We start from the raw sequence: 13,385 nt of genomic DNA, 5'->3' as shown, positions 1-13,385 counted from the left end.
GTTTAGAGAAGCCAAAGCTTGAAGAGGTCATGAGTCTTTCAGAAGGAAAGATCTACATTTTTACATTGGGTTTGCTACCTTAGATAATTTGGTTGGTTTTGCTCAGCTCTGGTTCTTTAGATATACAACTACTTACAAAGAGTCAGGGCATTCAGATAATGTGTAAGAAAAGACAAAATCATGAAGTGCCATTTTAATTAGTGAAGCCAATAGTTTTGGTTGGAAAATGAGGCATAATCAGTTGTGAATGCTTTGGGTACTCCAAAAGGTGTAGACCTAGGCTCTGTCCTAGACAATCCAGAGGAAATAAGGTAGAAGCTCATATGAATGAATGAACAATGGACTAAAGAGTAAAAAGCCAAACAGAAACAGGAGTACAGGTCCTTAGAACAAAGGTCATTCTGGGGTATGATGCTTTGCTCATGATATTCTGAAGACATACTACTGATGTTAGTAGGCTAAGCAAGGGAAAAACAATGAAATTCTGGTGCTAGACTTCAGGGTAAAAATGCCAGAAAGAGCAGAGAGCCATTACAGATCTCAAATGTGAATGGAAAGCTAGATGGCTAGGCTATAGATCTTCACAAGACTCTTTCCAAAGAGTGGGAGAAAATAAAGAGGTTTGAAGGTGTTGCAGAGATGTACTTTGTACACTGTAGAGACAAGTCCTGCAGTCAGCTGTTTTCTATTAGCACAAGGGAAAACCTGAGACACTCAAAAGGTTTTCCTGATTCGCATTTCTTATTTCAATCTTAGATGTGTTGTTAGGTAGACTAGTCAGATAGTCAGTAAATATATACCAGATTCTCAGACACTGGTTCTAACTTAGTGTGGTAAGCAAGTGCTACCACAGGAGACTGAATAGAGGAAGTACAGACATTCTGACTGGCAGTTAATAGTTCTTCTTTTCACTCTATAGGAGAGATGTCAACAGGAACATTTAGTGAGACAGAAAGTAATTTAAGACTCTTTTTAGTAGCTGCAACAGCTCACTCATGGTGAACAGACTTCTTGAATTAATAAGGCCCATTGGGGGATACTTCCCCCCTCATGTCAAGCATGTATGGAGACTTCAATAACTTTTATTAGACCCAAAGGGACATAAACTACAAAATTTTAGATAAGACAATTTAAATACTGAAACAAGGATAAACAGCCTAAGTTAATATGAAGTTAAAGTTTAAAAAACTTTATAAAGTGAATAATACAATTAATTGTTTTGTTTTCAGAAAAGTTTACCTAGTTATTTTGTCAATACAAAATATATTATTACATTTTAGTGGTCATTACAAATACCAAACTGAGAAACAGGCGAACAAAGGGAAGACCTCTAGTGAGTGCCAGGATTGCTTCTTAGTGCTCTTATATTTGTTATACCATTTAACCAGCAAAACAATTTCAATTACATAAAAATTTTATGTATGAGGGAACATGGAGTTAATAATAACATCTTGAAGCCCACTGTAAAAGCCAGTGTATTATTAAAGGTCAACTTACAGGCAATATCCACACTTTCACAAGCCATCTTGCTAATTTTATCTCTGAGGGAAGCTGAATTTGTAAAGCTTAATGGACACTGACTGTCTACAGTATTCACAAATGAATAGCTGATACCTGACTCTCAAATACAGATGGTCCTTGACTCATGATAATCATATCTGATAAGGTTGGAAAAAAAATACCCCCTTCCCCCCCAAAGTTTAACTAAGCTGTTGATTATAACAGCTGGGCACTCCATGGACCAACAGTTTAAACCTGTGGTCTGCATGGACAACTGGGAATACAGCACCTAAGAGAGGGTAACTAGCTTAATGCTAGCTTCAGCCTGGGAAAAATAAAGTCAAGCTCGGTGTGATGACTCACACGTGCAATTCAAGCCTGGGGAAGCAGAGGCAGAGGCGGAGGCAGAATTATGCCCTAGAGCTAGCCTGGGCTCTATAATAAATTTGATCCAGGCTAGGCTAACCAGAGCTATATAGCAAGATCCTGTCTCAAAAGACAAAAACCCCATAACAAGTAAGTGAGTAAATAATTAAAACTCAAGATAGGAAGCACGGTTTATGGCTTCTACCAAATACTCATCATTTTTCACCATCAATCAAGCTAAAAAACCTTAATGTGGGGAACCACTTTTACAGATGACCCTTACTGAGATGACCACTGGAAAAAGTTTGAAATCTAAACGTAAATAAAAATTCAACCCAAATGCCACAGAGCCAGTAGCTTTTGGCCCATGCTAGCAATTTCTCCAAAACAGAGGAAATCATCTCTTATCACCAACAGCAAGGAGGACAGCTATAGTATACATTTAGAGATAAAAGTTTTCCAAAACTAACCAGAATGGCTACAAAACAAATTTAAACAAAATCAAAGCAAAAGAAAACAACAGGTGGCCGGTGGGGGGGATTGGGAGGGGGAGAGAAAAAGAGAGAGAGAGAGACTCATTTCCTTCCAAGTTGAATTTCCGTATGTTTATGGCAGGCAGCACTGTTCCATTAGCCAGAAGGCAACCAGAAGCCAAGACAGGTGATCACTCTCATATCTTTCTGCTATCCCACTTCTATAAGACACCTACAGCATCAAACTCACAGAGACAGGAAGCCGAACAGTGGTTCTCAGGAACAAAGGGGAAGAGATTGTAGCCCAGTGGTTCTCAACCTTCCTAATGCTGCGACCCTTTAATACTGTCCCTCATGTTGTGGTGCCCCCAATCTTAAAGTCATTTTCATTGCTATTTCACAACTTTATTTTTGCTTCTTTTATGAATCATAATGCAATTAACTGTGTTTTTTGATGGTCTTAGGTGACCCCTGTGAAAGGGTCATTCAGTTCCCTCATGGGGTTGCAACTTAGAGGTTGAGATCCACTGAACTAGCACTTCCTCTAAGATGCTCCTGGGGCTTACAATAGGCTTTACTTTGTATGTCCTCTCCAGGAGGGAAAATGAAATGTCTCAGAAGAGTTCCAAGTTCTGCTTCAAGACAAGGCTTTTATAGAACGACATTGTCTGGCTAAAATGAAAACACTTGTTTGAAAGTAACCTTGAACAATCACAATTATTAAAAGAGAACCATCTCTACCTCAACCATAGCTATACTGTTTTAATTAGAAACCAAAAGAAGAGGGTATGTGACTGAGATTATCATCTTACATTCATTTTACTATTAAAAAAAAAAATCAAACCTAATTTTGGCCTTCAAACTGTAGCACTGTTGTCACTCTGATGAAAAGACAGACAAAAAGAGAGAGAGAGAGAAAGATGAGATCTTACATTTTTGTCTAAATTTAAGTTTTGACTGTTAAATTTCCTGTTTATCAGCTTTAACATTTAAAAACTTCTTTTAAATATGTCTTTGAACTGCTTAACTATTTAAACCAACCTACCAACCATCCATCCATCCATCCATCCATCCATCCATCCATCCACCCACCCACCCACTCACCCTACCTTCCCATCCCAACAAATGTCTGATTCTGGGAGAAGCCCATCTCCTCCGAATCAGACTCCTCAGAGCTAATAGGATGCAGCTTGAGAAGGTCCTATTCCGCAGAAGTTATTAACCATACATACACTAAATGAGGTCAGAGTGGTTTCCTCAAAGTCTGATTGATCATTTGGGGCTTAATATAACTTAGGAAGCACAGAATTTACTAGTTTTTCTGTGGCAATTTGTATTGTGGCAATCTACACTGGATATGAAAACTGATTATAAAAATGTTTCCATTTTTGATAGAATAAGACATGTACTATAGGAGAATGTGCTTGATGGTGTAACTGCTGGCACCAAATGAGTTTTTCTTTCTGGCCAGATTAAAATTCACCAACTTTTATTTCTGTTTTGTACTAAAGTATGACTATCATGAAAGTTCAACATGAAAGGCAGGCTAACATCCTGTTAACTACTCTTCCATTTTGTTCAAATGAGGGAATTATAGTTTCTTCTCCTTGTTCTTATAACTTGACATGTTATATACTAATGCTAGACCCTACACTGACATAAAAAGCTCCCTTTAGAGATGACTGAGTTTTCTCTAATATTAATTATATGATCACAATGACTTTATGACCATGCCAAAGAGATGATAGTAAATACTGTCATTTCAGATGGGACTCAGGTCAGTGTACCCCAACTGTTTCCTAAGTGGCTTTCCACAGCTGGTAAGATAAAGTAGTAAGTATCTATGACTTTTTTGTTGATATTTGCTATGACTGTACAAGATACTAAAGCCAACTCTATGGAAATTTGCTTGATTATATGTTTATCTTTTTTCTTCAAAAGTTGTTTGAAAATGGCAGATAAGAACATATAAAGCCTCTGCCTACTAGCAACCCACAATCAAATGAATATATAGTTTCTTATTTAGAATATTAAATTCCCAGCAAAATCCATTTCAGTAGTATTCTGAAGCTAATTCTGTGCTGTAGTATTTGGTATATAGTTTTTGTAAGAAATATAAATAGGAGTCTGGCAATGTAGTTCAGTGATAAAGCATGCATAAGGACTTAGGTTCAATTCCCCGTCCTGGGGGTTGTGGTGGTCCATGTAGAAAAGTTACTTAATTACTTCATCAAACTTTATTTTGTAACAAAAATTGGCTAAGAGGGAGATTTTCTAAGGAGAGGGAAAATGCTCATCTTCCATACATAAAAGTGTTCTTGGGCTTTTAGAGGTTAAGAATTCCTTTCTATGGTTAAGAGCAGACAGTCCATTTTACTTTTTTTTTTTTTGAGATAATCTTTGTGATCAAAAGTAGATTAAATAATTAAAATTATACAATCGCTTTGCAAAGTTGTTTATGACATTCTAATATCACCTCTACAATAGGAGAAACATCTATTCTACCCTACTAATTGGTAGTTTAATAAAAGGAACCAAAGTTCAGTAAAGTATGCTAGCTGACTAGCTAGAAATGGGAGTCAGGAAGTCTAATAAAGTCAGCTTCTTCTAGTCCAGTAATCCTTCCACTGTGCTATATTGTATACTAAAGACTAGTTTGAAAAATCATGAGAACTAGGTAAAAAACAATGAGATTCAACAGAGGTCAAGTAAGGTGTAATGTGATTTAGTAATTGTTTATTTGAAGATTTGTTGGCTCACAGTTAAACAGGGGTTAGCAAGCAAGTTTAAACAGGGGTTAGCAAGCAGCATCTTTTGCTTAATGACCATGAACCACACTGCTTCCCTTCCACCCAAATTTTTCTTTGGGGATGTATGGGAGGTATGTGTGTTGGGGGTTGAACCCAGGGCCCTTTGCATGCTAAACAAGTATTCTACCTCTGAGACACATCTGTATTTTGGGAAATTATCTTACCTCTGCTCCTGAGTAGGTGTCAGTTTGGAGGACGAGTTCATCCAGGTCAACCTCATTACTGATTGGCATTGAGTGGAACTGCAGGTTCAGTATTTCCCTTCTTGTTGCTGCATCCGGTAAGGGCACATAAATGATCCTGTCAATTCTTCCAGGCCTCATCAAAGCCTACAGAGACAGAACATCAATACTTAGCTATGCTTAGAACTAACACTTCATATCAAAGGCAGTCAGGAAAAGAGAGAACTTTTTCATAGTGTGTGTATCCGCACAACTATTACCCTCAACTAACAAATAAGTACTAGAGGTCCCATAATCTATTTCAGGATATAAACAGTGCCTAGTTGATTTCTGAAGATAGGAAAACAATAGTTCAGGAAACTTTCTGAACAACTGCCAAGGTAAATAGAAAACAGTAACATTTAGAGGAATGTGCATATGATATGTACTGACTATATGAATTTTTTTTTAAAAAGCTTCCTTCAATTAACTCATAAAATATAGAATAAGCTATTTGCTGTTAAGAGAGCCCTAAATATATAGCACAGCTATGATAAAGGAATAGGCGTAGAGATAAATTTAGTCAATTGCATGTTTTTAGCATTTTACTGAAGGCTAATGCCTATATTGTGCCAGACCCAATGAACTTACTCAGAAAATTTACTGAGCATGTGTTACTAGCCAGACAGTTTTGGTATTGAGAAAAAGAACAAATGTGTAAAGCTAACTCTGGTGACAATTACGCAAATTTATGAATAAGAACCAATAAAGATGTTTTAAATGAGTGAATTTTATGGCATAAGGCATCTTAACAAAGGTACTGAAATAGATGTGTATCTTTGAGAGAATGGAGTAGCATTTATATGGGCCAATCAGAAAAGTCTTGTACAAATACTCAAAGAACCGAGACACATGAAGAGATGTTGGAAGAGGATTCAAGGAAAAGAGAAGATCAAATACAAAGGAAAACAAGTGGCACATGGTGGGAAAGAAAGAAACCCAAAGAGTCTGAGGCATAGTTAATAATGAAAACAAGAGGTAAGAAGTGAGATCAGAAAGGCACAAAACACACTGTAGAAAAATATTCTACTGTTAACACTTAAAAGTAGAAAACCAAGATGATAAAATTTACATTAAAAGATCACTCTTATGGAATAATAAAAAAAAAGGTCTACTATGTCACAATCAGAATTCTAGAAGGAAAACAAAAATTATAACACAAAAAGACCTGAAGAACTAAGGGCCTCAAATTTTCTCCAAATAGACAAGCAAAACACAAATTCACAGTCAAGAAGCTCCAACAGGATAAAAAGGTGTTTCAGTCTAAGATCTAAGATCTTTAATTAAAGATTATCTTGAACTAAGGTCACACAGGGGACACTGGAATCAATAATCATTGGAACATGGTCCAAGAATGGAGTTGTGGAAGGAGAATTCTGAATGCTTGTGAGAAAACACCAGGAAGCAATTTGCGAATTCAGTTTCTTCAAAACACAGAACTGTTCTTGGAATGTGTTTTCATTTTCTCAGCTGTTATTATTCATATGCCTCTCTGGAAAACATATTTTTATCACCTGTAGCTTGTGACTGTATAGTTTACGCAGGGGACTCTTCGGACCCCTCAGAGTACAAATTGTCTGATGTTCTGAATAAAGTTGGCTACTGCACGAGACTTTAATCATTCTCATTTTTTAGGCCCCATTCTTCCAGGATCATGCTGCCAACTAGAGCAGGTAAAAAACTAAAGGCCCTCCAACCCAACACACAGGCAGTTTATCAGGGGAATAACATTTTCAAAGTGCTGAAACAAAAATGTTACCCAGAACCCTACTGATAAAAAAATAACCTTCAATAATGAAGGATAAACAAAGTTTTTTCAGATAAAAGAACAACAACAATAAGGTTTCAGGAGATATTTGTCACAAAACTGGTCAAGAAGCTTTACAGAGTGAAGGCAAATGATACAAGGTAGAAGACAAAATCTTCCACAAGAAATGAAAAGCACTGGAAATTAAAGAGCTCAAAAACTCTTTTCCCTTTCAAAACCACTAAAAATATCATTCTTACTGCTGGTATAATCAGAAAGGGCAGTCTTTAGAGCTCATTTTATGATAAACGCCCACAATGACAGCATTCGGATGCAAAGGCAGCACATGGAAGTTCAAGGCACATCTAGAATACAGGAGAAGTTTAATACTAGTCAGGGGTAACTTTGTAAACCCCATGTTAAGTGAAATTAGAGCTGACTTCAATGGCCAGAACCAAACCAAACCGAACCGAACCAACCAACCAAAAATTATACCATTAAATAAACAACAACAACAAAAAAACTGTACCATTAAAATTATACGACCATTTCAGAACATAGGAAGGAATATTCATTAAACTGTTTTATAATGTTAGGCTATTAACTTCAAACTCAGCAAAGATTATTATAAAGAACAAACATTACAGAATGGCTTTTATAAACACAGACCACCTAATCTTCAAAACAGTGTCAAACAGGATCGGATTTACAAAACAGATAAATAATCAAAACCAAGTAAGAGTTATTGTTGGAACAAAAGGTTGGGCTAGTATTTGAAATTTAATTAGAATACTTCATTGTACTGATTTAAAAAGTAAAAAAACTATGTCCATTTTGATACATGCAGAAAAAAAAAACACTTGGCAATCAAATCAAGACCTACGGATGACGCTAAACTCATCAAACTGATAATAGCAGGGATCTTCTTCAATATTAGAAAAAATATAAAGACCTACTGATGACGCTAAACTCTCATCAAACTGATAACAGAAGGGATCTTCTTCAATATTAGAAAAGGTATTTACTTACTGAGTACCTGCAGCTAGATACGTATTTAACATTGAAATATCAAATGCTATCTTATCATCTCTTGTACTAAAGATTCTAACAGAGCAGTAAGGAAGAAAGAGGGTATATAGAACATGTAAAATAAAAAGGTAAGTTAAAAAAAACTTCAGAAGCATGTTTATATGGAAATTCTAATAGTTTGATAAATAAATAAAGTAATGCCAAACAGTTATACCAAGCCTACACAGTATAAGTTTAGTATTTAAAAAAAATCGGTTGCTACTATATAATGAACAGTAAAAACTCCCTTACTTGAAATATATCATAAGACTCAAATACACCCTGGAAATAAAAATAAGCAAAGAATTCTTCACAGAAAAATACAGAATACTCTTAAGAAAAATTAAAGACCTAAATAGTTAAGGCATGTTTGTAAATTAGATAACATTACTAAGATATTTATACCAAAATTTATCTATAGATTGCATACAATTTCAATACGATCTTTTAAATAAGAAAGTGAAAAGGTAACGGAGAATTATACATAAATTTAAGTGACAGAGGATACTGAAAGCAACTATGCCCTTCCATTTGGAGTCATGTATGCATTAGGGAAGTGTTCTACCACAGAACTATATTTATATTCTATTCTTCAAAATAATACTTGGGAGAACTTAGCTGCTAAAGAAACAGGACAATGTGAGAGAATGAGGCTACAACTGTAGAGAATAGGATGGTAGAAGGCCCCATGTTGATTCTGAACAATGAAGGAACAATTTTATAAAAGGATGCTGCTTTAGCCTTGTCATGGTAAAAAAAAAAAAATTCATGGTGGCAGGAGCTTGAGACATGGGCCTATGTCATGTTATAGGCTAGTTAGGAAGCAGTGTAGAGAGAATATCTTTCTTGTGCAGCCTATGGAGCATCACCTGTCAATAAAATGCTGTTGGCCTAGTAGATTAGGTAGGAAAATAGGTAGGTGGAAGTTAAGTACAGAGAGGATTATTGGGATAGACAGGTGCAGAAGATTTGCCCTGAACTCTGAGGAAGAACTACTGTCACATGAAACAGAAAGAGGGGAAAGTCACATGGCATGACTTGACCAGTTTAAGGAGGATAAATGAGTTATGAGCTAGCAGAAGTGAGACAAAGCTATTGGCCTAGGCATTTAGTCATATATAAGAAGTCTCAAGAGTTGTTATTTTAGGAAACTTGGGTACAGGTAGAAAAGCATGCAGTTACAAAGCAGAGATGGAACACTAAGCTTTCTTTCTTTGTATGGTGTTTAAGGTGTGTTGTGCCATCTCAATTAACCAAATCTAAAAGAATCTCTTATAGGCATGCCCATAGGTTTGTCTTCTGGGAAACTCTAGATCCTTCCTATTAGTTAATAACCACTATTAACCACCCAAACCACATACTATATAATTACATTTACATGAAATCTCAAGTAACAGAAAAACAAAGCAGTGTTGATGGTACCTCATAAAAAGAAAGATGGACTGCTAGTGGCCAATCTTTTTAGTGAATGCACATGAGATTATTCTTTAACTTGGTTGGAGGTGGCTTTACAAGTTTACACATGAATTGAACCACATACAATAGATCTAGTTTATTCTATGTACCTTATAAGAAAGCATAACTAAAGCAAAATGTAAAGATACAGGAACTGTTATATTTGGTAGAAGTTCAGTGTTTACGAATTAATGAACTTAATGGCAATAGAGATATTTTCTTTCTCTCTTTGGAAAGGCTATTTTCTCTCACTAATCAGTTTGGAAATTTACATAAGAATGATATAAGAGGTGACAACTTCTAAGCTGTCATAAAGCAATCACTCTGATTTGGCTATAAATGCAAGTGACAGCTATTACAACTGTTTCAATTCCATAGCAAGCACTTCATTTTCAATTAACCCATAGTGCTAATGCTTAGCATCTGCTAACTCTATGTATAGTGTATAGGTCAGTGGCATCCTACCGCATGCTAGTGTTAATAAACAGTCTAGTTAGCAATAAAAGGAGTAAGAGGCTTTAGTTATCTATGTTTGAAAAATATTGGGCAGAAAAAAAACCTTAAAGGCTCATGCTTGCTTTTAAAAAGTTTTATTTTTAATTGTCTGCCTGCCTGTCTGTCTGTCTCTGTGTGGGTATGAACATGTGTGTATAGGTGCCCAAGGAGGTCAGAAGAGGGAGTCAGATCCCATGGAGCTGGAGTTACAGGTGAAAACTTAAGCAAGTTAAGCAAAGTGAAATGAAGCAAAGCAAGGCAAAGCAAAGCAAGTCCTTTCTCAATGCCCAGATACTGACCTGGACGGGACTCCAGTTAGTGTTGGGAATACAACTACAAATAGGCTGTTCTTTTTTTTTTTTAAAACTTTTTTTTCTCAAAAACTAATAAATTCCTTAGAAGTTTAAAATTTCCTTTCTAATACTTAAAAGAACAACACAGCAAAGAATACAGAGCATAAACATTGCTTAGGTGCTGGATGGCCCAACATACAACTGTGCTAAAAAGCTGCTTCAGGATTAGTGCAGGCTGAGTGCATGTCAAATCACCTGGGCCTGTAGCCAGAGAGGCCTTTTCTGGTCTGATCTTGTCAGTGAAAGTCATGCTCTAAAAGAGCAGGAAAGAGTCTTCCTTCCTGTTTTTAAGTATTGTTCTGGGATATGAGAATAGCTATATCTAGAGTGACAAGTGCTCTCTGAAGTCAGCATTGCCAAGCCTTTTCTAATATTGAACCCTTCCAGCTTAAAGTCACTTTGGATACTGTAGCATCTTTATCCAAATAGTACTAAAAAACAATCACAGGGCAAGTTGCCTTTTCCCCTTTCTTTTTCCACTTTGCATGTACATGTGTGCATGCAGTTTTACAGACCACATCTGTGTGTGGGTGTAAATGTAAGCCCAGGTTAATCAGGAATCACCTTGACTGCTCTGGCATCTTAAACATTGAGGAACGATAGGCATCCTCAAATACTCAGACATGCAAAGTTTTCACTTTTGTAAATCGTTTAAGGGAGTCACTGAATTCTGCTTTTGTGTCCAAATAAGGAATTTCAGCATCACTATATAACCTTTTGTATGTGTGTGTATGCATGTACAATTGCAGGTATGTTTTTTGTAGTACCAGGATGGAACTCAGGGCTCTGTGTATATTAAGCAAGTGTTTTCTACCAGAGCCAAATGTCTTAAAAAGACCCTATTTCTAAGGGTCTATACGGCATCCTCCATAGCATACATTACATGATCACCTAAGCAAACATGTTCTTTATAAAACCAGTACTTTTTCTTTTTATGACTTGTACATAAAGAGTACAAAACATTGCAAATTTCTTGTGAAGCCTAATGGCAGTTACAAGTTCCATTCTCTTTCATAAGTCCTAAAATTTAACACTTGGACTTTATCAAATATTCAAATTTAATTAGTATGGAAAATACTCATGTAGTTCAAAGTATTAAAAGAGACACTTTAAAACTAAGGATGGTGTTACTATATCTGTAATCCCAGTACTTAGGGGACCATGTCAGGAAGACTGCTGTTTATGTTAACCAGGGCTACATATGGAGACCCTGTCTTGAAAAACTAAACCAAACCAAAGCAAAGAAGGAATAGAATCAGGAGCCACTTACTGGCTTGGGTCACTGAATGTTAAAAGAGGCATGTGAGAACAGGGTGTGCATTCCTCTAGGACAGAAGAACAGGCAAGCCTCCACCCCTCAATCAAAAAAAGAGCAAAGAGGCACCCACCATTCATGGAGAAAACCTCTAGAACAGGGTAACATGTAACAGGTTTGGTTTGTTTCAAAGAAACCTTAGCTTTATCCTAACCCACTTCTCTTTCCCCCTAATTCTAGCATAGTAGTACATGTGGTTAAGACTACTACCAAGTCTCTACCAACATCATAGCTAGTTGGTCTGTTTCAAAATATTTGTGTGTTTAATTATGATCTTTCCCAACAGACTGCAGACTGGAAGGAATGGCAGAAACCACATTCACTCATCTGTTCAACCATGGCATTCATGAGCCACTTAATAAATATTCACTTGGTTACGCAAGCCAATAAAGCCTCTTGGAGCCAAAAAGCCTTGCGGATGCTTTCCTGCTTGAAGTCCTGCACCTCCCCAACGTCCTTCCTCCCTTTCTCCCTAAAAACCATTGTTGATATAGTAGGTAATTAACATTAAAACTGTATTACAACTGGGTCCAAAAATAAAAAGAACTTCTAAGTAAAGATTTATTTATTTAAAGTAGTCTGGAAACAAACAAACAAACAAAATGGTCAATCAGATTTAAAATATCCACAAATATTTTCTAATGCCAAGGAGTTAGGCCTTAAATCATAAAGTGAAGTTCATCATGTTGAGAAGGTGAGGTGTTGCTAAGAACATGGATAGCAGCATGCAGGCCATTCAGTGACACATTCCACGTGACAATAGTTAGAGCAGGGATAGACCATTCCCAAGGTACTGCTTTACTCAGCTTCAGGAAGGCCAAGACAGCCAAGAATAGTGATTTCACCTAGTTTTTTTTCTATCTATAACAAAAGATGAATACATATGGGAAAGAAACACCACCGGACACTCAGGAACATGAAGATATGCAAGCAGGTGGGGAAAATCCATAGGCATGACATTGCACATGTTAGGTAATCTCACAGTTCAGAGAAAATTGTGAAGGATTTTTAATCATGTAAGAAGTTTGATTTCTGGTTCAGGATGCAGAATGTAAGAAATACAGGAATGAAGCACAAACTGAAACAAGGAGACTAACACAGTTTCAGGGCAAAGGTCTTATCTCATTACCAGACACTCTCTTCTGACAATGCCTCTCCACTGTGCAGGAGATAAAGACAAACAAACCTTCCTTTAAATGGGCTCATAATTCTGCAAAGACAACAATGCTTACCAATCAGAGCCTGAATCCTTACTAGCCACTTAATTTCTAAGTGCTAGTGAAGCTTCCTTCTAACCAGCACTTAAATTCATTTGTAATCCAACACTTTGGCCAATAGCTCTGTCCAGCTTGAAATTTCTCAAAGTAGATCAATCCCATTGACACCAGATGAGTGTCTACAATGTGTCAGGGACAGCAGTAGGAGCTAAGGTTACAATATTCTTTGAAAAACAATTCTTAAAAAAATATTTCTGTATGCAAACATGTAAGCATGTATTTGTATTAAAATCAATCAATCAATCAATCAATCTGAAAGTTTCTGTCTAATGCTAGGCTTGCTCAGGTCTGCAAAACCCTATAGT

The 13,385-nt window shown here is 36.5% G+C and overlaps 1 protein-coding gene and 1 long non-coding RNA gene across 4 annotated transcripts in view; one reads left to right on the top strand and one right to left on the bottom strand.

Annotated features, from left to right (window-relative positions):
- The window catches only part of Spata5 (spermatogenesis associated 5), a 173,177-nt gene that overhangs the window by 45,111 nt on the left and 114,681 nt on the right, over nucleotides 1–13,385 (bottom strand). For 2 of the 3 annotated variants that reach the window (XM_031376652.1, XM_031376651.1), the window contains exon 15: nucleotides 5,314–5,478. In XM_031376652.1, coding sequence (XP_031232512.1) covers nucleotides 5,314–5,478 — 165 coding nt within the window. Of the gene's footprint in view, nucleotides 1–3,183; nucleotides 3,221–5,313; nucleotides 5,479–13,385 lie in introns of all 3 variants that reach the window. The other variant, XM_031376653.1, reaches the window with a different exon arrangement.
- On the top strand, nucleotides 5,370–12,357 carry LOC116095118. The gene is made up of 2 exons (XR_004120455.1): nucleotides 5,370–8,134; nucleotides 12,090–12,357. It is a non-coding gene; the product is annotated as an uncharacterized LOC116095118 (long non-coding RNA).

Source organism: Mastomys coucha, unplaced genomic scaffold (assembly GCF_008632895.1).
Source record: "Mastomys coucha isolate ucsf_1 unplaced genomic scaffold, UCSF_Mcou_1 pScaffold17, whole genome shotgun sequence".
Taxonomy (NCBI): Eukaryota; Metazoa; Chordata; class Mammalia; order Rodentia; family Muridae; genus Mastomys; species Mastomys coucha.
Note: the sequence above shows the minus strand (reverse complement) of the source record. Positions and strands in the feature narration are given on the sequence as shown.